At 38.9% G+C, this 23,084-nt stretch overlaps 1 protein-coding gene across 3 annotated transcripts in view; it reads right to left on the bottom strand.

The window, feature by feature from the left end:
• Positions 1-23,084, bottom strand: part of CPQ (carboxypeptidase Q) — a 177,753-nt gene that overhangs the window by 140,190 nt on the left and 14,479 nt on the right. For 2 of the 3 annotated variants that reach the window (XM_032222640.1, XM_032222638.1), the window contains exons 2-3: positions 8,073-8,523; positions 2,578-2,785 (exon numbers count right to left, since the gene is read on the bottom strand). In XM_032222640.1, coding sequence (XP_032078531.1) covers positions 2,578-2,785; positions 8,073-8,502 — 638 coding nt within the window. In that variant the 5' untranslated portion in view covers positions 8,503-8,523. Of the gene's footprint in view, positions 1-2,577; positions 2,786-8,072; positions 8,524-18,278; positions 18,378-23,084 lie in introns of those variants that run through there. The other variant, XM_032222639.1, reaches the window with a different exon arrangement.

Here is a 23,084-nt window from a genome sequence, read left to right as displayed (position 1 = left end):
GATTCAATGCCATTTGTCAGCAGGACAGAGAAGAAAAGACACCACAGGTGGTGAAGGGGAAGTCGGAGAGGCAGAAAAATCTCTGCAGACTTGCACATTGTCTCTTGTCACTTGCAAGCACAAAGGGTAGGTTGTGTCACTGCAGAGTGGCAGCAGTGATATTAGTCCCAGGTGTGGTGGATGCATGAGAAAGAGAGAGAAAGAGACAGACAGGCAAGAGTATTGCTGAAAGAACAATGAAGAGCAACTCAGGTTTTTAAAGCTTAAAACTTTTTTCTTTCACGGATGCTCCAATGCTGCAATATCTTTTAAAGTGACAAATAATACTTTCCATTCAAGAATGCAGACCCATTGATCTAAAACAGTTCACTATTCCATCTCTTCATTCAATTAAACTATAGTCACACGTTCTTAAACTTCTGAATAAATAGCAGATGGGGAAGTTTATCTAACATACTGCAGGACACATATAGCATATTACAGTTTGACATATTGTATGAATCAGACTTTTTTTAAAAAAACAAACCTGGTTTTAACTATTACATTTGTCTATGCAATAATGCAGTTTGGGGAAAATGCTATTGAAAGGAATGTGTGTATTTGATATATTTTAAAAAAATCTGCATCATAGCAGGCCATTTTAGGGAACATTGTGTGACAGCAAAAGCCAGAGCAATGAACTTCAGACATCACCAGTGGGTGCAGAACTCAACTTAAAAAAATATAGCCCAAGACTGGCAATAAAATTATTTTATAAATATTAAGCATGCAATTTAGGTAATCTTTGCATGGATGTTTAGGGCTAAAATTTTAAGTAAACGATACTTTAAGTAAAGCCAAGATACTTTAAACCAGTATGGTGGCCATGGAAATCTGCTGAATTTGAAAATCACACAGGTTGAAATTGCCAAAGCACTGCTTTAAAGTGTTCTCACTTCCTGGTGTGTTATTATATTTGTCTTTCATAAACTTATTTTTAGGTGCTAAGTAATAAATCAACACTTTAATTATTTGAGTTTGTCTTCTTTTTCAATATTTTCTATAATAAATAGTTGAATAAACTTTTTTTCAACAATGATTTTAAAAAACCTGCACAATTGAATGTAAATATGTCACCTAGGATTGCATTACAGTGACTGGTGGAAAAACGGGATATAAATGAAACAAAAAAGGAATTAATTGTAAATTTGATAATGGCAGCTAGATTAGTGATGGCTAAATATTGGGGATGAAATTCATTATACCACTCATTATATTTCTCATTTCAAAGAAATATAACAGAAATATAATAAAATTTGGAGTATGGCAACAAATAATAAATTAACAACAGAAATAAAATTTTAAAAAGGGATGATTAAAGCAAATAATTATAATGAAATATGGGGAGATTTTATAAAATCAGTGTTGGTGGAAGGCAAAGGGAATAAACCTACTCAAGAATATATCTTGTTTTGGAGGGGATAAGGGCACAATTGGAATATATTGTATAACGTTTAGTTGCTATAGATGAATAAATATAAGGGTTTAAAAAAAGGTCTGGGGGGTGTTGCACTGTAATATTTGTTTTTTTCCTTTTTCTTTCTTTCTTTGTATTTAATATGTTTGTATTATTTGTATGTCTTAGTCACCACTGGACAGCAACTTATGCCTTTTAACATTTTTTCTTTGCTTTTTGAAGATAAGAGGTAGCTCTTGTTCTTATTGCAATTCTTTATGGGATCACTTGACTACACCTGAAGCAGCTTTTTTCATAGAGCAGAACCAAATGTCTTCAAACTTGGCTTGAAAACATTGTACCATACGTCGAAAGTATCACCAATACAGAGAAAACAGAATTCTTGCAAATAATTGAATAATATTCTAGGATTGGCCTCATGTATATTTTGTAAGCCACATTGTAAACTAATCTTCCTTAACCTCCCTTTTCACATATAATTTAAAGGGAATTCTATCTGGAGGCACCAATGTAGATGATCATTCTGAAAGTTGTAGAGTCACACATTTAAAGTACCAGGTTGGGAAAATGTTAAGAAGCAGATTGAGATAGACTGGACTTTTCAATTGGGTTCATTGTATTTTCAGTGCCAAGGCAATGTTTGAGAGATTTTGTTTCCTATGTGCCAAGATAACTTAATTTCATTGAATGGCAAAATGGGCACTTTTTCTATTTTATACTTCAAGTCACAAAATGTCTTGGGACAATACGTGACTGAATATGAAAAGCGTAGGTAGGGTGACTGTTCCTTTCTATCTACATTTGAAATGTACTGTTTTCTTTTTAATAACGATAATTTACAATCAATATGTAGAAGCCCTTCATGATTGTATGAAATGCAACACTTTTTTTCAAAAAAAAAAAAAAAAGGCAAGGCTATTATTCCTGCTAACAAAAGCATAAATGGCTCAAATAATTGTGATTCTCCTGTTAGAAAACAGCTTGAGATGTCAGGTTGTCTACTATCACTTAGACATGTAAAACCAACAGAAAACGGTTTCAACAAAAGAGCTTTCTGTTCTATAGGAACACACCTGAAAGAAGAGGGGAAGCGTGATTCTCTTTAAAAAATAGGCTCCTACCTATTGATAGAAAATGGTGCAATACTCCTGATAAGAGAAGCTTTTGCGCCCAGTTTAGCAGCTTCCACTGCTCCATGAAGTCGGTAGAGCACTGTTTTACCATAATTGGTGTAACGCTGGTTGTAAACAATAATCTTTCCACGGGCTTCATGGGCTTTCTTGTGTAGTTCATCAAAAGAACTTACCACCAACACTTCTGCTGTAATACCTGGAAATGAAAAATCAGCTGTTAGAAATACAGGCCCAGTTTTATTTTATTTATTTATTTATTAGCTTTATATGCTGCCCATCTTACCCAGCAACTGTGGGCAGCTTACAAACAAAAATAATAGCAATAGCAGTTAGACTTATTTACCACTTCATAGGGCTTTCAGCCCTCTCTAAGCGGTTTACAGAGTCAGCATATTGCCCCCACAGTCTGGGTCCTCATTTCACCCACCTCGGAAGGATGGAAGTCAACCCTGAGCCGGTGAGATTTGAACAGCCAAACTGCAGAACTGCAGTCAGCTGAAGTAGCCTGCAGTGCTGCATTTAACCACTGCGCCACCTCAGCTCCTTATTTACAATAAGAAGATGTAAAGATCAAAGTGGAGAGGTGGCATGGGGTGAAATCTTCTTATCCCATCAACCATCTCCAGTAAGGAGATGTTAGCAACATTTCAGGAGAGAACAGCCAAATAACTCTAGAAATGTCTTTAATTACTTTAAAATGGATTAGAAGCCTCCAAGTCAGAATATGAGGAGGAGGAAATGACAAACCACTTCAAAACGTTGCTAAGAAAACTGCAAGGACTTGTCCAAGCAATTGCCAGAAATTCACCTATCAGTAGTTTGCCATTGATTCCTTCTTAGGGCAGAGAGAGAGAGAGTGACTGGCTCAAAATTCCCCAGCAGTGTGTCATTTTATAGCCTCAGCCTTAACCATCACACAATGTGGTGTGGTGGCTCATATTCTGACTTGGAGACTTCTAATCCTTTTAGACGCCTTTTTTTTAGATTAGCTATGCAGCATGTAGCATTTCCTATAACACTCTATGGAAGTAAAAGTTGGACTTTAAAGTAGAAGCGCTGATGCTTTTGAACTTTATATATTATATTTTTATTATTACTTTTGAAGTTTGATGTAGAAGGTTTTTGAGAATAGTGTGGACAACCAAGAAAATAAACTGATTGGATCATTGAACAAATCAACTCACTCGAGGAGCATATTAATCTACTTTGGACAATGTGCAAAGACCTAGCTCTCTGGAAAAGATTCTAATGTTGGGAAAGGTGAAGAGAAAGAGAAGAAGATGACTAGTAGAAACATGGGTGGACTCAGTTACAGTGGCAATGAATGTACTATTGGGGGACTTGAAAGAACAAGTTAGGGATGGATTGTAATGGAGAAGTCCTAGCTATGCGGTCCCTAGGTGCCAAAAATGACTTGATGGTACATAGTCAATCAATGAATCAAAGGTAACACAGCCACTGTCTATAACAAAATACATCTCCTTATTCTCAAGCTAAAGAAACAGTAGAGAAGGGATTCAGATTTCTGACAGAGGCCAGATAATCCCTATCTTCCCATGTGCGTGTGTGGTATACAACAGTAGTGTGCATCACTATAGGTATGCAAAAAAAGATGAACACTAGGATGAAACAATACATATCACATGATTATATTTAATTTAATTATTTGAACAAATCTTTCTACTGTTCAAATGTAAAAATAACTTATTGTAAAAATTAACAATGAATATACAGTCACTTTTTACACACATACTGTATGTAAAAGAGTGATTACCTGAGCCATGGTGGCCAAGTGGTTAGAGTGTAGTACTGCAGGCTACTTCTGCTGACTGCCAGCTTCCTGCAATTTGGCAGTTTAAATCCCACCAGGCTCAAGGTTGACTCAGCCTTCCATCCTTCTGAAGTGGGTAAAAGGAGGATCCAAAATGTTGGGGGCAATATGCAGACTCTGTAAACTGTTTAGAGAGGGCTATAAAGCACTGTAAAGCAGTATCTATGTCTAAGGGCAATTGCTAGTGGTACATGTAGGGTGCTTGGATAAGGACAACAAAATAAGGAGAATAATTATTTTCCACTTCTGAAGGCTGCTAGTTATTTTGCTAGAGTGGTATTGAAAGTTTACAAGCAACATATTGTGATAAATAATTCAAAAACAATTCATACTAGCAATGATGTTATGACGTCTGCAAGAAAGATGTCTATAGAGATTCTCAGTCATCCAGGTCATGGTTGTCCCAAAGGTCCTTTTTTCAAGAGGCAACTGGACTTTCTGATTTTTCCTTGAAGTGAAACGTCTTCAAAATAAAAACCAGGAAGTCCAGTTGCCTCTTCAAAAATGCATCTTTGGGTCTGCAAGAAAACAACCAAGCTCAGAGAGCATCAAGGACTCCATATCAAATTACCCATCCCCTAATCCATTTTCATCTCTCTTCCCCATCATGTACAGTTTGGCCTCAAGGACCATTGTCAAGAATTACGTCAGAAAGAAATAGTGGGTGAAAAGCTGCAGTCAAAGTTTTAGATTAAAGATATACTGGTAATATGTAACCCAAAAAGTATCTGGTATGAATTCTGTTTTGCCCAGATGCTTGGAAAAAAAATTAGGACTGTTCCAGGACTTGCAAAATGTCTGCAAGTGGCTTCATACAGCGCATGAACTTCTTTGCCCCTGATCCAGGAGAACAAAAATTAATCAAGTTATAGGAAATGAGGTCTTGACTTTTGCATCCAGAAACAGGTAAGGAAGGTGTGAAAAGTCTAATGGGCTCACTTTCCTGGCTCTCAATCTACTCTTTTTTTTTTTTTTGAGTGCAAGATGTGCCCTATTTGCGTACTCAGGTCAAAATCTACCGCTGCTATTGTTGGCATGTAAGTGAAGTAAACTGATAGGCTTCAGCCACTCTTAATGAGTAAGAGTTTCGGCTGCATGCCTCAAAAACATCTTGGTGACAGGAGCATGCAAAGCTGGAATTAGGCCAGTGGAGAGGAAGCCAGAGATCTGGAAATTTTCATTTTCCACTAGAAAAATCAAGGTCTCTGCAGGCTGGCACTGCAATCTATGTGACATATCAGCTTTCAAAACTAATGAGTAGAATTGACATCAGGTAATTCATCCCAGCTCTCCATTTATATCCGCGCCAAGTGATAAAACATAATAACATGGGTTCATGATTGCTCATCAAGGAAGAAAGAATAGTAGCAATTCTTGACAGCTCCTTGTAATAATGAAAGATGCTTCCTGCCAATAAGGTCTCAATATCCTGGGTCCCTTTCACAGCTTATGCAACGAACTTCTTCAACCGGCGTCTTCCAGAGCTGTGGGGTTTGCAGAGCACAGAATTCCCCGTCAACATAGCAGAAGTAACAAAAATAATAGAGCCTCTGCTCTGCAGCTGACCACCCCTAGCAACCCCAGATGGCAAGGATTCTTGTCCAAAACTTTGAGAAGCTACTACAGGTCACTGCAAACAATATTGAGCTACATGAAACAGCTTCCTGTGAGTCACATTTCCAATATCTTTGAAGGGCAACAGAGCTACTCTAAAAATTATTCCAAATTTGGTTTTCCAACTATGTGCCTAGTTTCTAATGAAGAAAACATGTGTTCTAAATACACATACAACAATAGAGAAAGAAATTAAATAACAGTGATGTGAGTCAGCCAATGATTCATATGATTTTAATGGATGTAGGACTGAAAGCATTCTCCATGCAGCTACTAATGATGGATCATAGCAACACTTTGGAATTGTTGATGTTGAACTGTCCACAGTTGCTTCCCTGGTTGAGACATACTCATGGTGTTGCTGGGGAGGCTCAGGATCAGGGTTCAACATAAAGCTAGATCAATTTTGCTTTTTCAATTTTTATTCATTTATAAAATGAATCTCTGCTAAGTCCATCAACTTTTGCAGTCATTCATCCATTGTGGGAATTGAAATGTCCATCCTTTTTTAGGCATAAAGTAGTTTTGCTTTGTGCACAAAATATATATAACATCAAAGTTACAATCCCCCCCCCAAAGTCTTTTCCCATTAAACCCAAAAGAAAACTTTCTGGTTTTATTTTTATATTTACTTTCAGAATTTGTTGTATTAGAATGTGAATCCTACTCCAATATTTCTTTGCTTTATCATATGTCCACCATAAATGATAAAAGCCCCCTTCTTTACATTTCCAACATTCATTTGAAATATCATTATACATTCTTGATAACTTTTCTGGTGTTAAATACCAATGACACACCATCTTATAGAAATTTTCTTTAAAAATGTGATTTGATGTAAATTTTAAATCTTTTGTCCACATATTTTATAATTTTCTTTAAAATTGTGATTTGATGTAAATTTTAAATCTTTTGTCCACATATCCTCCCATTGTTCAAGCTTTACATTATATCCAAAGTTCCTTGCCCACTGAATCATGCAATGCTTTACATATTCACTTTCCCAATTCTATTTCAATAATGTTTTATACTGGATCAATTCTGGATTCGATCGGCATGTTTGGAAGATAGGGTCCCAAGGAGAAAAGAGAAGTTAACCATCATGAAGAACAATGTTCAAGTGTGATTAGAAGAAATACATACAGACTTTAAAAAGGTTTGTAATAAAAATGCGGGGGGGGGGTATCAATCTTTCTTAGGCTTTAAGCTATTGATTTAGCTGTCTCTTAGAAGGCTTAAGTTAGGCATTCTTCTATCCTCAACTTGCACATTATAAAAAACGAGTAGGGACTTTTCTGTAACTTTTTACTGGGAAGAGTGAACTGGAAAATTTAATAGAATATTACTTAGCAGAACCATCCTTCCTATTATGCAGGGGAAATGGAGGTGGGCTGGGGAATAACTGTGAATAGTGCCACCACTATCCATGTGCTTCAGCAGTCTCAACTTCAGCATGGAAGAAAGTTTCAACAGCCAGCCCAGACAGCCAGATATACATGGGAAGGGAAATCTTGCTTTTTGCCGCAGGAAGCAACCATCTTGGGTTTTTCATACTTCAGGGGTGCACAAGATGCAGTCCAAACAACAGTTCCATCTCCCTGAAATCTTTTTTATGATCCTCCAGAGCTGGGGCCCAAAATATGACATTTTATGATTTTAAGGGTTCTTAAATCAGTGTTCCCCAACTTTTCCAGTTTTGCGGAGCAGCAGGAAGCAGGAGAGGTGATGGTTCCACGAGAGCTAGTGTGCAGCTCCATTTGTGCAGGCATCGGCCACACACGCCTGCTCCTCGCACAAATGGAGCTGTGCACATGTGCAAAGCTCACCTGCCACTTCCGCGGCCAGGTTGCGAATGGGCCACAGTCCAATACTGGGGCTTGGGGACTCCTGCCTTAAATCATACAGGGCTTCAACTCTTACAATTCCCTAGCAAGCATAAAGCTACTGAGGTTGAGAACCATTAAATAAAAAATAGGTCATATTCCAAATAAAAAGTAATACTAAGAGTGGCAACTGTTAAAAATCAGGCAGTCATTACCTTCCGGAGGAGTTGCAACGCTCCCACCAAGCCCCAACATGGCAATGGTATGATTGTATGGTTCAACCATCATTGCATTCTCTTCACCCCTTTCCCAGTGGGGTATTTTTACTGGCTCCAGGTGGACATTTCCTAAGCCATCTTTCCTCAAAGCGTTCTCCATGTACTGGATAGCCAGTTCTAGATTTCTAGAACCACTCAATCGTGGTCCAAAAGTGTCCACAAACAGCGCAAGCCTTTCGTAAGATCTGTTCTGGGCCTTGCCATAAACCGCAAGTTTGATAATCTTCTCAGCAACGTCCGAATAATTGGCTATTTCTCTCGCAATATCCTCAAATGTTCTTTGGTGGCCGTAACTGGTGTTGCTTAATAAACAAGTCATGCTTTCAGAAAATAGGCAGATGGAGATCATTAAAAACAGAAGCTTCATTTTTCTCTATTATTTGTGAACCTGTAGGAGGAAAAAGACAATATTACATTACAAATCAGCTCAGCAAGTTTTAAGTTATGAAGCGTGACAGCCTGAAAACTAATCCAGTTAAGTAATGTCATATGAAAGTGCAGTGACAGAAATTAAGAAGCCGGGTTTTGTGATGTGAGGAGAGGGGAGAATACAGAATCTCTGCAGCCATTGTCCACTACTTAAAGCGCAGGCAGAAGCCTACTTTTTGAAACCGAGAACTAGAATTTCCAGGGAAAGCAGTACATGAATGCATTTTCTAAGAGCTTCAGATTTAGATAGTTTGGCAACATCAACCCAGTGGTGGGATTCAATATTTTTTACTGCCGATTCTGTGGGTGTGGCTTTGTGGGTGTGGTGTAGCTTGGTGGGCATGGCTTGGAGGGCGTGGCAGGGGAAAGATACTGTAAAATCCCCATTTCCTCCTGATCAGCTGGGACTCGGGAGGCAGAGAATAGATGAGGTCAGAGCCAGTCAGAGGTGGTATTTACCGGTTCTCCGAACTACTCTAAATTTCCGCTACCGGATCTCCAGAACCTGCTGAATACCACCTCTGCATCAACCCTCCCAACTTGGTGCTCTTTAGTTGTGTTGTACTATAATTTCCCCAATACATTTAGAGCAGTATTTCTCAAGCTTGGGCACTTTCAGATATTTGGAATTCAGAATCCTGATAGTTAGAAGTCCTCACATCTGAAAGTGGCCAAGGCTTAGAAACATTGTTCCACAGGGATGCTATAGAAACAGGTTAAATCTTGTCTCCAATCTTTTAGACAGCATTTAGCTCATGCTTTAGTTTGGTATTTTGTACTTTCTTAAGGCTTTAAAACATAATGTGTTCGGACATTTTTAAAATAAAACTGAAGCAGGATTTTCTTTTAATAATGTTTTTAAAAGAAGTTTGTTTTTCTAAGAGAAACCATCTTAAAAATTAAGATGCAGAATGGAAATCAAATATTTATTGTTACATATAAAAGAAATCAGAACTGTTAGTCATTATTTTAATATTAGTCAGACTTCAAATGAATTGTCAAGGTAGTCCTTGACTTATGACCAGTCACTTAAGAGACTTGATTTGAACTTATGAGGGACCTCCCTCAATGTACTTATTTCCCTGTTCCAAAGTTCTGAGAGATGGGCTAATCCTGTGATCATGTATTTCAGGTAGCCTGCATTTATGGCTGTTTGCAGCATCCTGCAATCAGATGACCACAATGTATGATGTTTTTGTTGAAAATCAGTTGCTTCTGGTTTTTGGCAAAAATGTCCCATAGCAAGCAATGGGTTTATCTAAGGATTGCAGCTGTTGCTTGATGACTCCAGAAGTTGCTTTATAACTGACAAAAAGTCATAAAATCAGGCTGCTCATGTGGTAACCTGGTTTATGACAATTACAATTTATAACCTTGCTGAGCAGGCTCCAGTCCTTTTGTAAGTCGAGGACTACTTGTTCACTTATATATTAAATGGTAGGGGGAAATAAATCTATAGATGTATCTAAATTTATATTTAAATTTGTATTTAAGAGGTGTTTCAACAATAGGATCTGACATTAAGACTCAATTTTTAGCAAAAACTAAGCAGTCCTTAGTTTCTTAGAGTCTCAAAAACTCTTATTAAAAGCTAATTATAATCATCATAAAAATAAAGTAGGCTTATCTTTAAAGAACTAATCCCAGATGCAAAATTGAATTTTGTTCTACAAAGAATGTTGTTCAAGTTATTCCATGAAGAGGTGGACTGCTAATTAGTTCATTTTTAAAAGTGCTTTGAAATGGCTGTTTCGATTTTCTTTTTTCTTTTTTTCTTTTTTTAAACTCTCCTTTATGTTTTGAGATACGTTTCATGGACTACAGGGGACATTCTGCTGGGAATATCTCTAACTCCAAAGCAATTTCTGTTGACACAAGTAATAACACAGGAAATTTTGTCATCGCAATTGGATGAGCCTTGAATCTAGAACTGAAGCAAGGTAATTCAAATACCAAGTTAAATTTAGACACCCCATACAGCTTCAGTCTGGAGATGGAACTCTATAAGTTTCTGATCACAACTTGTACATCTAGAAGGAATAACTAATACCCTAAAAGATAGGTTCAAGTTGAACACTGGGCCCTACTAAAAAAATGAAATTCAATGTAGAGAAAAGTAAAGTATTACACTTAGGTAAGAAAAATCAAAAGTACATATATAAACTGGGTGAAACCAGGCTTAATAGCAGTGACTATGAGAGGGATCTTGGAGTCTTAGTGATCAACTAACTAAATATGAGTCAGCAGTGTGCAGTGGCAGCCAAAAAAGCGAATGCAATCCTAAGTTGCTTTAACAAAGGGTTGCAATCAAGATCAAGTGAGGTACTAATACCACTCTATAAAGCCTTAGTAAGACCACACCTAGAGTACTGCATCCACTTTTGATCACCACACTATAAAAAAGATGTTGAGACTCTAGAAAAAGTGCAGAGAAGAGCAACCAGGATGATTAGGGGCCTGGAGACCAAAACATATGAAGAACGGTTACAGGAACTAGGTATGGCTAGTCTAGTGAAGAGAAGGAGCAGGGGAAACATGACAGCAGTGTTCCAATATTTGAGGGGCTGCCATGGAGAGGAGGGGGTCAAGCTATTTTCCAAGGGACCCAAAGGCCAGACAAGAAATAACGGATGGAAACTGACCAAGGAGAGATTCAACCTAGAAACTAGAAGGAACTTTCTGACAATGAGAATAATCAACCAATGGAACAGAAGTTGCCTTCAAAAGTGGTGGGAGCTTTATCACTTGAGACTTTCAAAAAGAGATTGGATTGACATTCATCAGAAATGGTGTAGGGTCTCCTGCTTGAGCAGGAGGTTAGACTAGATGACCTACAAGGTCCCTTCCATGCTGTTACTCTGTTAATAAGGTTACAGGAACTGGAATGTGAAGTGCTCCTAAAAATGAAGCAGAATGCTTTCTGCTCCAGCAAACAGTCAATTGTGTCTTGCTCTACTTGCTCTGCTGAGAAAGTGGATCTCATCCAATCTCAGCTTCACAGGATTGAGAAGAGCTTTTTTCTGTTATGAACTACTTTGTCACAAGTGGTGCCTCCTGCCCACGGATGGATTTTTATTTTAAAAAGCAAGCCAAAATAGCTATCCCCCCCCCCCCCCGGCTTCTTTTGCCTTGCTCCAGTTGGTAGCACTAGCAGATGCTTTAGAGTGTGTCACATCATAAGAGGTTTTGTCATTAAAAAAACAAATACAGTTCGGTATTATTTTGTCAGGCCTGGAAGCCATCTTTTGCACTGGGCTTTCCGGCCTGCCACATTCAATGCTGTGGGAAAATGGGAGGGGAGATTATATGGAGTATGGGAGATATACAGTATAGTCATAACAACATTCCTTTCTCAGAGAGTCAAGGACATTTTGCCCTGCACTGGGAGTGGTATGACCTGGAGACATCTCCAGTTGGGACGGTTCCTGATGGGGTCATGTGATGGACATGTGCGTGCTGGGTAGGGGCTTGGATTTTCAATTGGGTGGGAAAAATCTGGAAGCTTTCAGATTCGGGTTTTCTCAGATGTGCCAATATGACATCTCTAATAAAATGGAATTTTGAGGAACTTCAAGCCTCAGAATCTTCTTTCATTGGGGGTGTTACTTGGAACCCTGACATATTTTTTTGGTTAAACACTATTTTTAATAGCATGGGGAAAGGGAACTTTGCCAAATCACAACATATACTGTTTGATCAATTGTTGGGGGCAATATGCTGATTCTGTAAACCACTTAGAGAGGACTGTAAAACACTGTAAAGTGGTATATAAGTCTAGGTGCTATTGCTATGTAGTATTTCACAGGTAAGCTCTATTTCATACATGTAGTATTTCACAGGTAAGCTAAGGATTGGACTTTGATAGGGAGAACATTTGAAAAATATTAACTCCTTTTGGATGGCAAATTTACAGATAATCTCCAATCGTGTATATCAATGTTGGAAACAACTATCTTTGCTTAGCAAGCCCAAATATTTGTGGAACTCTTATTATGCAACATCCAGAGTCAAAGAACATGTTTATTATATGTTTATCATACCTTTATTATTTTACAAGTACCGTATTTATCGGCGTATAACACGCACCGGCGTATAACACGCACCCCCCATTTTAACACAAAAATTTGAGTAAAAATTTTTTTCATTAAAAATAAATGACTTGGAAGCTCGGAACTTAATGTTGGATTAAAATTTATAACATTAGAACATGAATTATAACATTAACTCCTCTTAAAAGGCAAACTTTCTTCTCTTCCTTCCTTTCTCCTTCCATCCTCTCTTCTTTCCTCACTCACTCCCTTCCTCCTTTTCTCTTCCTTCCTCCTTCCATTCTTTCAACTTCCTTTCTTTTACCTATCTATCTTTTCTGTCTTTCTGCTCTTTCCATTTCTCTCTTCCTCTTCGCTTCTGTTCCTTCCTCCTTCCATCCTTTCACCTTCCCTCCTTCCTATTTCTTCCTTCCTTCTGCCTATCTACCTTCACCTTTGTCTTTCTGCTCTTTCCCTGTCTTCCCCTTTTCTTCCCACTTCCTTCCCTCTTTTCTCCCTCCCTTCTTCTTTTTCTTCCTTTCTTCTTCCATCTTCCTCCTTCTTTCCATCTTTTCTCCTTCCATCTTCTCCCCCCTCCCTTCTTTTCCTTCCCCCTCCCTCCTTCCTTCCTCTCCTTCCCACTCTCTCCTTGGGAGGGGTTGGGGTTGGGGGTGGCAGCAGAGACCAAATAAAGTCAGAAAATCTTATTAAAACTTTCCTATTTGTTGGATTGCCTTGCTGCGAACTTATAAACCAAATCAGGGAAACATTTTGCAACCGAGCCTGCTGCAAGGAGAGGCAGTCCTGCCCCAGTTTTGCAAGGAATGAGAAACGGTGCTTTAAACCGAAGCAACTGCAAGGAACCGCAGACAGGGAAAGAAAGAAAGAAAGATCCTTGTAGCACAAAACCCACCTTTGCATGGTTGTGAGAACATAAACAAACAAAAAAAAAAAGCACAGCGTCCCTCCGCCCTCTGAATAGGACTCAGCATGACTCCGAGCCGGGCAGGGAGATAAGCACCTTCATTTGCATTCTCTGAGACCGTGATGCTTTGCAAGGAAACATTTCCCCGGGCCTTTTTGGAGATTTTTCCTTTCGTGCTTAAATAAAAAGAACGGGACTTCTTTAAAACGCCACAGCTCTTTCAGCCTAACAAAATGCAATCTCTTCCTTCGTCCTTCTCCGTCACTAACAGCTGGGGGCTCAGAAATCGGAGTGAAAAGTCAGTCCTCCATCTCTTCCCTCTTCCCGGATTCACTCCGAAGTTTTAAATCTTCCTTCTGTGCATAAACACTTCCCTCCCTCTCCCCCTCCCTCTCCCTGTATCTGTTTGTCTCTCACTCTCTGTGTGGCCTCTTACCTCTATCTCCCCCCTCCCTCTCTCTGTCTCTCTTGTCATTCTCTGTGTGTGTCTGTCTCTCTCTCTGTCTCTCCTCCCTCCTTGTGTGTGTGTGTATGTGTGTGGGGGGATCCCTGCCACCGCGGCATGGGCTCCGGACTAGTGGAGCCTCCTCTTCCTCCTTTTTAACCAGGCGATCTTTGGCTGCTACACAATCCCAAGGTTTGCAGCGCTTCAGAGAAAGAAGGCATGTGAGAAAGCCCCCCCCCATCCCCGCTGCCTGAACATTTGAATGAAGGAGGCTGCAGGCTCCTTTGTCCTTGGCTATGCAATTTTCTTTCGTTCTCTGCTGCCCGAACGAGTGAATAAGGCAGAGGGAGAATGAAAGGAGATTGCGTCCCTTCTGTCTCCCAGTTGCTCAGAAAAGCAACTGTGGGAAGGTCAAAGTATCCATGGAGAGCGAGGCTGCTGCCGGCCGTTTCACCTTCAAGGTGAAACGGCTGGCAGCAGCCTCACTCTCCTGCGGCCAGCGTCCGTTTCAGTAGGGAAGAAAACTTCCTTTTGCCTTCCTGGGCTTCTGCCGCCCGGCAGAAGCCCCGGGACCCAGTCAAATTCGCTGCGCAAGGTGAAACGGCCGGCAGCAGCCTCGCTCTCCTGCTGCGGCTTCTGTTTCAGTAGGGAAGAAAACTTCCTTTCATGGGCGCCGGTGAATCAGCTGGAGCAGGCAGTTTGGGACCCGGCGTATAACACGCAGTATCGGCGTATAACACGCAGGCAGGGTTTAAGCTTGCAATTTTAGTTTTAAAACTGCGTGTTATACGCCGATAAATACGGTAATTCAAGATAGCGATTATATATAATACTCCTCCCTCCTCCTATTTCCTCAACAATAACCCTATGAGGTGAATTGGATTGAGAGACAGTGACTAACCCAAAGTCACCTAGTTGGCTTTTGTTCCTAGGGAAGGACTAGAAATCACCGTCACCTGGTTTCTAAGTCATCACTTTAACCACTACACCAAACTGGTTCTACATTAATTACAGAAAGTACTTTTAGTGTTTTACTGAGAATCATTTAGTATGGAAGAGCAAGGTTTCTGGGTGTTGTGAGCCCTAACACAAAGTGGAGATGGCCATGATACAGATGTGGAGAATTATTTATTCTTTCTTTACTATTATATCTACTTTAAAGCTTTCATTATAGTTTTTGTGTGATTCCCACTTCAAAATGCTATAAGTTTTCCAATAGCTGTTAGTCAGGATACCTAGGAGAATATATGTAGTTCAGGGTTGAACCATGATGTTACTTAGTTGGGTCATGAAGCATCTGTAAGCAAACAACCAAGATTAGAGAGCATCAGAGATGCTACAGGACACCAAGGACCACAAAGATGGGTTTCAGGGAACAAGCACAGCTATAGGGCAACAGATTATTCATCTATAATCCACAGCACACCAGCTCAGATCAGCACCCCTGTTCACTGTTTCAACTTCTTTCCAGATGCTGATTTTCCAAAATTGATTCTCACCAAATCCCACTTTTCATCTCCCCCACAATACAGGTAGAGAATTTCCCCTGTCCACATGCTGTGTTACTTATCTGATTCAATGGTTCACTGGCTTTACAATACAAAACAGAGAATTGATTACACAGTGCATATTCAATTGAATATATAATTTGACTCACTCTTAGGTACTAGAACAATAAGATTCATGTAAAAGGTGTGATATTACAAGTCCCTAAAGCAGTTAAAGCTGCTACTCTTGATGCCCTACACATTAAAGAAATCACACTGATATTAATCTGGTTATTCCTAGAAAACTGTTCCTTAAACCTAAACCTAAGTAATTCAATGTGCAAAGATTATTGTTTACATTTTTTAAAAAGTACAAATTTTGTGTGTCAATTATCAATGTTAGAAAGCATAAATGATAGTGAAAAGATGACATAAATAAATACATTAATAATAAAAATATAATTCCCTAGTGAGGCATTACCTTAACATTGTGGAGCTTATGTGCTTTGAATAAGGTGGGAATTAGGCCAGAGGTTCAACCATACTGGACAGGTCTCATTAGAGGAGTCAGACAAAGAGTGTCTCTCTCATAAAAAATATGATGAGACATAAATTATAGGAACCCATACCAGCTTGGATACCATTTGAGTCAACAAGGATTATGCTAAGTATTGGAGTTCCTGATGAAAAATGGGCTACAAGGCTCAGGATTATTGGCTAAGCAACCCAGGGACAGGAGTTGCAAAACTACTAGGGGAGGGGGTGAGTCTTTACCCATTACAAATATTCAGAGATAGAAAACAAAGAAATTGTCTGTGTTACAAATTAAGTCCAACAAGAAGAGGATATTTGAAATGAATGCATCGATTCTGAAAAGAATAATATCCAGAATCAGAAATAAGAGAATAAGAGGTTAGCAGATCAACATTGATTTATAATAAATAATAATAAAGTATTTGCTGAAGCAGAATTGAAAGAATTGCAAAGGTCTACTCAGGGCAAAAAAATAAAAGCCTTGCCAGAAGTAGCTCACACTGTAGAGGCACACCAGGAGAACTAGGCAATAGAGGAAGCCAGCATAGCTATTTAATTGTTTTCATTAGAAAATCAGACATCCTCTCCTCTGCTTCTTTAGGAAGGACAAAGCCCTCTAATAATTAAAGAAATAGTAGAACTGAAACAAAGAATAACTGAGAATCTAGACCAGGGGTGAAATGCTCTGAAGTCTGCTACCGGTTCGCTTAGCTACCAGTTCGCTTTGTGAGCATACCCACTGCATGCGCTACCATGCAGTGCTGAAAAAGGAGGTTTAAGAAGCCCTTTCTGAGCCTGCAAAGGCAAGTAGAACAGCAAGGCACCGGGGTGGGGGGGTGGGGGCAGCTCTGCCGCACAATTTAGAAAGCAGGATTTCCTGCTTTCTAGCGAATATAAATCGTGCAGCACAGCTGATAATCACACAGCTGATCGTCGGAACTACTGGTTTGCCCAAACCAGTAGTAAAAAAATGCTTCCAGTTCGGGTGAACAGGTAGTTCCAGCAATCAGCTGTGCTGTATGATTTAAATCATATGGCACAGCTGATTGTCGCACAGCTGATTGTTGGAACTACCGCTTCGCCCAAACCGGTAGCATTTTTTTACTACCGGTTCGAGCGAACTGGCCCGAACTGGTAGCATTTCACCCCTGATCTAGATCAACATAAAAACAACAGAATAAGGTTGCCTGCATTGAAGCTTGTTCCAGATAGCACAAGCATTAAAAGCTACCAATATTGTAATATCAGATATAAGCACCATCTCACTACAACAAACAAGCCAACTAACATATAGCACAGCTGCAGTTATAATTGAATACATGGGAAGCAAAATCTACAAAGAAGTTGGAAAAAAAGCCAGGCAGCACATCATCAAAATGGAAGATCGGGTTGGAAAATAAAATCAACAAGCTAAGACCAGATGCAAGCAGGTTAGAACTGATGAAAGAAAGAAAGAAGCATAAGAACAAGAAAATCAAAGAAGATCTTCTCAAGACATCACCTAGAAGCAAGGAAGATCAAGGAAGCACTGGAAATAACAAAGCACCAAATAACAGCTACAGACAAGACAATTAGCACATAGGAAGCTGGAATGGCAAATTATAGGCAGAATCTCCAATTTCAATCCAGTCTGAAGCATTTCTACCAATCCATCAACGAAGACACTGCAATGAATCAGTCAACACCTGGCAAGAAAGAAACAGCTCAGTGCAGTTCTGGGCATGGATATGGGATAACCCAAAGAAATACAATAAGCACACAGCTTGGTTAAAGGAGGTAGAAAAGAATTGTTCATTACCAGGTTAAGATGAACTACATAGTTTTTGGTTGAAACATCTGACTGATCTATACCAGTGGTGGGATTTAGCCAGTTCACATCTATTCGGGAGAACCGGTTGGTAACTTTCTAAGCAGTTCGGAGAACCAGTTGTTGGAAGAAATCTTTTGTTTTTTCCCACTTTACAGGGCTAATCCTGTAAGGAAGGCAGGAAGGAAACATTCTGGTGTTGTTTTTAGCTTAATCCTTATTCCCCTGCTTACAGAAACTGCCTCTCCAGTTAACCCTTGTTACCATTGTAACAAGTGCCCATCGACCTGAGTGACATCGACTTGGCCACGCCTACATGATCACATGACCACCGAGCCCCTCCTACCCAGCTGGTCATTAGGGCAGAGAACTGGTTAGTAAATTATTGGAATCCCACCACTGGTTCATACTCATTTGTTGCCAAGCAGTTTAACAACATACTCCAAGGAGGTGAAATTTAAGAGTGACTAACATCTGGCAAAACCTACCTGAAAATGAAAGATCCAGCAAAAGAGGTAGCACCAGGAAATTACAAACCAAATACCTGCTTACCAACAAATTTTAAATTACTATTGTGGCTGATGCAGTCCAAGAGCCTCTAGTTGAAAATAAGCTCTTTCCACCTGAGCAGAAAGGAAAGCACCCAAGCAAATGTAAACAAAGCCAGAATTCAGAAGGCACTACAGACTGATTAGAAACAAAGGCATGACAAAGTAGCAACAATGGTGCATTGAAAGATCAGCAAAAAGTACCATTTGCCTGCAGGCGATAAACTGGTAGGACCACAAAACAGACAAAGTAATATAAGAGGAAGAAGCCAATGTGCTCTGGGATTTTAGACTTCAACAGGCACCTATCAAATAACACTCCAGACTTAATGGTTGTCAATAAGAATGGTAAAAAATCTGGAGAGTGGACTTGGCAGTATCTGGTGACAGCAGAGTAGAAGAGAAAGAACTGAAGAAGATAACAAAACACAATGACCTGCAAATAGTAATGAAACAACAGTGGCAAAAGCAATCAAAGGGTAGTACCAATTGCCTTGGCTGCAATCTCAAAACAAGTGGAGCACCACTTGAACACTATAGGCATTGACAAAATCACCACCAGTTAATTGCAAAAGTAAGCTGTATTTGGGACATCTTACATCCTGCAATAATATCTGCAACACCACTAAACATCCCTTCTGCCTATCCCTGGTCCTTGGATAGGTGTATAAATTTCATCCTAGCCCAGACTCAGTTGGTGAATAAAAATGCCAAATTCAGTCTGAACATCTGGCTGACTCTGAGACAAACCAAATAACATAAAATTTAAGTCTCAATAAAGGGCTAAATCAAATGTCTCCAGAAGACCAAAAGCACAAAAGCAGACCAACTTAATAAAACTTGAGCAATACTTTTATTATTTATCTGGTAGACCTTTTAAAGATTCTAACAAACATGAGGCTCAATAATAAAGGCTCAATTTGTTTTTAACGCAGAATGACAAATGTGAAAAAGGAAATAAGCTAAGGTTCATGACTAAACTTAATGAGTAAAGTTCTCATATTTTATGAATAATTTGTTTTCTGTATTCTCTATTTTATTTTCCTCCAAGGAATACATGAAATCACTTCCTTAGAAATACAAGAGGGGAACTGTTTAACACTGACTTATACTTTAAAACTTCCAGGAAAAGTAAAGTACTTCAAGTACTACATTGATAAGTCTGATTTCATTAGTAGCATGCAGAAGTAAGTTTGTTATGACAGCTGTGAAAAAGTTGGCTCAGAAGTTAGCTGAATGTGTAGTAAGAAGAGGAATTATGAGTTTTAAAGTTATGGAGCTATTTTCTTTCATGAAAAGAGAGTAAAAAATGGCTGAAAATGGGAATATGAAAGAAACCGAAACTTTCTCCCAGAAAGCATTAGCTCTATGCTTTGGGAACTCAGTGCTGCTCTGAGAGGTGTCAATTTTACACAGAACTATTTTGGCCTAATGAAACCCCCTAAATAAATGAGAACACATAGACTGTAAAACAAAACTGCATGAACACGAATACATTCCCCCACTAGTTAGGATCTTCAATACCACTCTGCAAACCTCATCACTTGTTGGGTAACATATTTGGCAAAACCATCACTTTCTTGCATTTAAAAACTGGTATCAGTTAAGATTTGCTAGAAACCGGCAATCATTCTTACCTGTTGGGGCATGGCACTACTTCACAGTGCTAGATTTAACCATTTATATTTGTGTATGTTACAAACACGATACAGTACATCCACATATAACAGGGGTGTCAAACTCGCATCGTCACAGCATTGTCACATGATGTATCACAACTTTTCCCTCCTTCGCTAAACCAGACGTGGTCAGCGTGTGATGCGTTTGGCCCGCGGCCCACGAGTTTGACACCCCTGACATATAAAGTGACAGACCCTGAGATAACTAGATCTTGAAAAATGCCAACCCAGAGGTCTTCATGAGGATAAGAATTCCCCAAAATCATGCACAGAAGAGAAATATACCCAAGATAGGTAAGCAGTGTAATAGGAACATATACAAATTATTCTTTTACTTAATATACATCTATTTATGATTCAAATCAAACTGTCTTCTCCCTGCTCCTTATGTGATCTTTGTTGTTAAGCTCTTACAGAGACTGGAGAAAAATGGGACCTCCATCTCTGGAAAGGTCATAATTATGAAAAACCTGCTGTATTGAAGAAAAAGCTAGTTAATAAACTATCTCAGTAACATCTAAATTTCTTAATATTTTAAATATATAAAATATTATATTTTATATATTTTAATGAGAGGACCTTTAACTACACCAATCCTCACAACTGAATAAGTACAGTTCAGGAACCGGTTTACCAATTTAACTATGTTTTTGAGAATCTGGAAAAGTTTTCTCTACCCGGACAAAACATGGTGCACAAGACAGCTGCAAATAACATTTTCTATAGAATGTATTTATTTATTCATTGAATTTGTATCGCTGCCATTCTCACTAATAGTGACTTTGGGCAGCATACAACAATCGAGTGAAACAAGATATAAAAATAACAGATGTAAAAATCGATATTAAAAATAAATATTTACAAAACCAAATATACAAACATTCCTAATTGCAACTTCACTGTTTTAATGGATTGCAATGAGATAACCCTCTACATACATTGTACATTGAGACCCAAATAGTGAGTTAACAGGGCTGTATATATAAGGACAGGCCATTATATTTCTCATGGGTTCTTTCCATGCATGAAGCAGCCTATGTTCTGTGCACTACTGAAAATAAACATAAAGCTGGAAAAAGATGAGGAGAATTATTTGCTAAAAAGTATGTTAGTTCTTAAGAATTTAATAAGGATAATGAAGCTTAATTAGCACTACTTATAAATAATACAAAGTTGCAGGGACAGTTTAGGATATAGGTTATTTTGTTATTTTCATTTACTTTTATCCCAGTTTTATTATTTTTATAAATAAGTTAAACTGGTAAGCATATTTAATATTCCTTCCGGTTCCTATTTTTCCCATATTAATACCCCTGTGAGGTCTGTTGACTGAGAGAAATTAACTAGCCCAAAGTCATTGATCCCACTTTCAAGTATAAGGCAGGATTAGAACACATGGTCTCTTGGTCTTTACATACCAATTTTTAGTCCCTTAGGTAGGCATTCTCTAGTCCAGGGCTGACAAACTCATATTGTTACAGCAACATCACATGATGTATTGGGACTCTTTGCTAAACCAGGCATGGGCATGACCAGTACATGACGTATCCTGCCCGCGAGTTTGACAGTTCTAGTCCCTTAGGTATGCAGTACGGATAGCTTGAAAAGTTTGACAAGTATCATGTTAAATCATCTTTTTTATATATATACAGGTTGCCCTCAACTTACAACAGTTCATTTTGTGACCTTTCCAAGTTACAATGGCATTGAAAAATGTGACTTATGACACTTATGACCATTGCAACATCCCTTTGGGTCATCAAAATTCTGATGTTTGGCAACTGGTTCCTATTTATGACAGACAGAGTGGCTGAGGATCAGCTTTTGTTACCTTCTGACAAATAAAATCAGTGGGGAAGCCAGATTCACTTAGCTAACTTAACATCTGCAATGATTCACTTAACAACTGTAGCAAGAAAAGTCATAAAATGGGGCAAAACTCACTGAACAAATGTTTCACTTATTAACATAAATTTTGGGCTCAATTGTGATCCTAAGTCGAGGACTACAGTACCTGTATATTCCTCATTAGCTGGGAAATAATATCTACTTATCTAGGTCAAGTCAACTATGGCTCTTGCCATGTTCATGTGACCATAGACCAGTGGTGGGATTCAAATAATTTAACAACCGGTTCTCTGCCCTAATGACCAGCTGGGTAGGTGGGGCTCGGTGGTCATGTGATTGGGTGGGCATGGCCAACTCAATGTCACACATGTTGATGGGCGCTTCGCTTTAGCTGTTACAATGTAATAAGAGTTAACCAGAGAGGCAGTTTCTGTAAGCAGGACAATAAAGATTAGGCTAGAAACACCAGAATGTTTCCTTCCTGTCTTCCTTACAGAATTAGTCCTGTAAAGTGGGGGGGGGGGAAACAAAATAAGATTTCTTCCAACAACCGGTTCTCTGAACTACTTAGAAAGTTAACAACCGGTTCTCCCGAATAGGTGTGAGCTGGCTGAATCCCACTACTGCCATAGACATTGCCAGAATTTTCAATCGGCAACCTGCCTTTCTTCGTATCTTTACCTTTCTTTGCCTCAGATATTGCTCTAACTTCTGCTTCTATTACAAATATTGAGAACAGCTGAAAATAGTAGGAATTCCTGTGATCACAAGTATCATCCAGTTGGGGAACCTCAACAGGCCATCCTGAAAAATAGCATTCATAACAATAAGACATGAAAAACAAAAAAAAGTATTCAGGCAGAAGCAAAACATATAATCTTCGGGAGTCTGGGGACAAAGATTTGATTTGCTCTGCTTCTTCCAACAGAACTGCAAGCAAAGGATATCTGGCAAAAGATTAACACACTACATTGTGTTTGCCAAGTCAACACTGAAATGAAACAATGAAAAGGCCTCTGGTCTGTCAAAAAGTTTATCAACCCTGAGGTAAGCTGGATAATGCAAGAACTGTTACTTGCTGTGAAAGTTCTCAGGTGTGATATCCTGTCTCTTTTTCTGCCAGCTTCTTGCACTGGGATTCAAAAGTGATCAAATTGTCAAATTACATAGCAGTAATAAAGGCATTTCTTGGGCACTCTTAAGCATCTCTTAGCAAAAT

The sequence above is a fragment of the Thamnophis elegans genome, chromosome 8, assembly GCF_009769535.1.
Source record: "Thamnophis elegans isolate rThaEle1 chromosome 8, rThaEle1.pri, whole genome shotgun sequence".
Lineage (NCBI taxonomy): Eukaryota > Metazoa > Chordata > Lepidosauria > Squamata > Colubridae > Thamnophis > Thamnophis elegans.
This window is presented reverse-complemented; position numbering and strand designations above follow the sequence as displayed.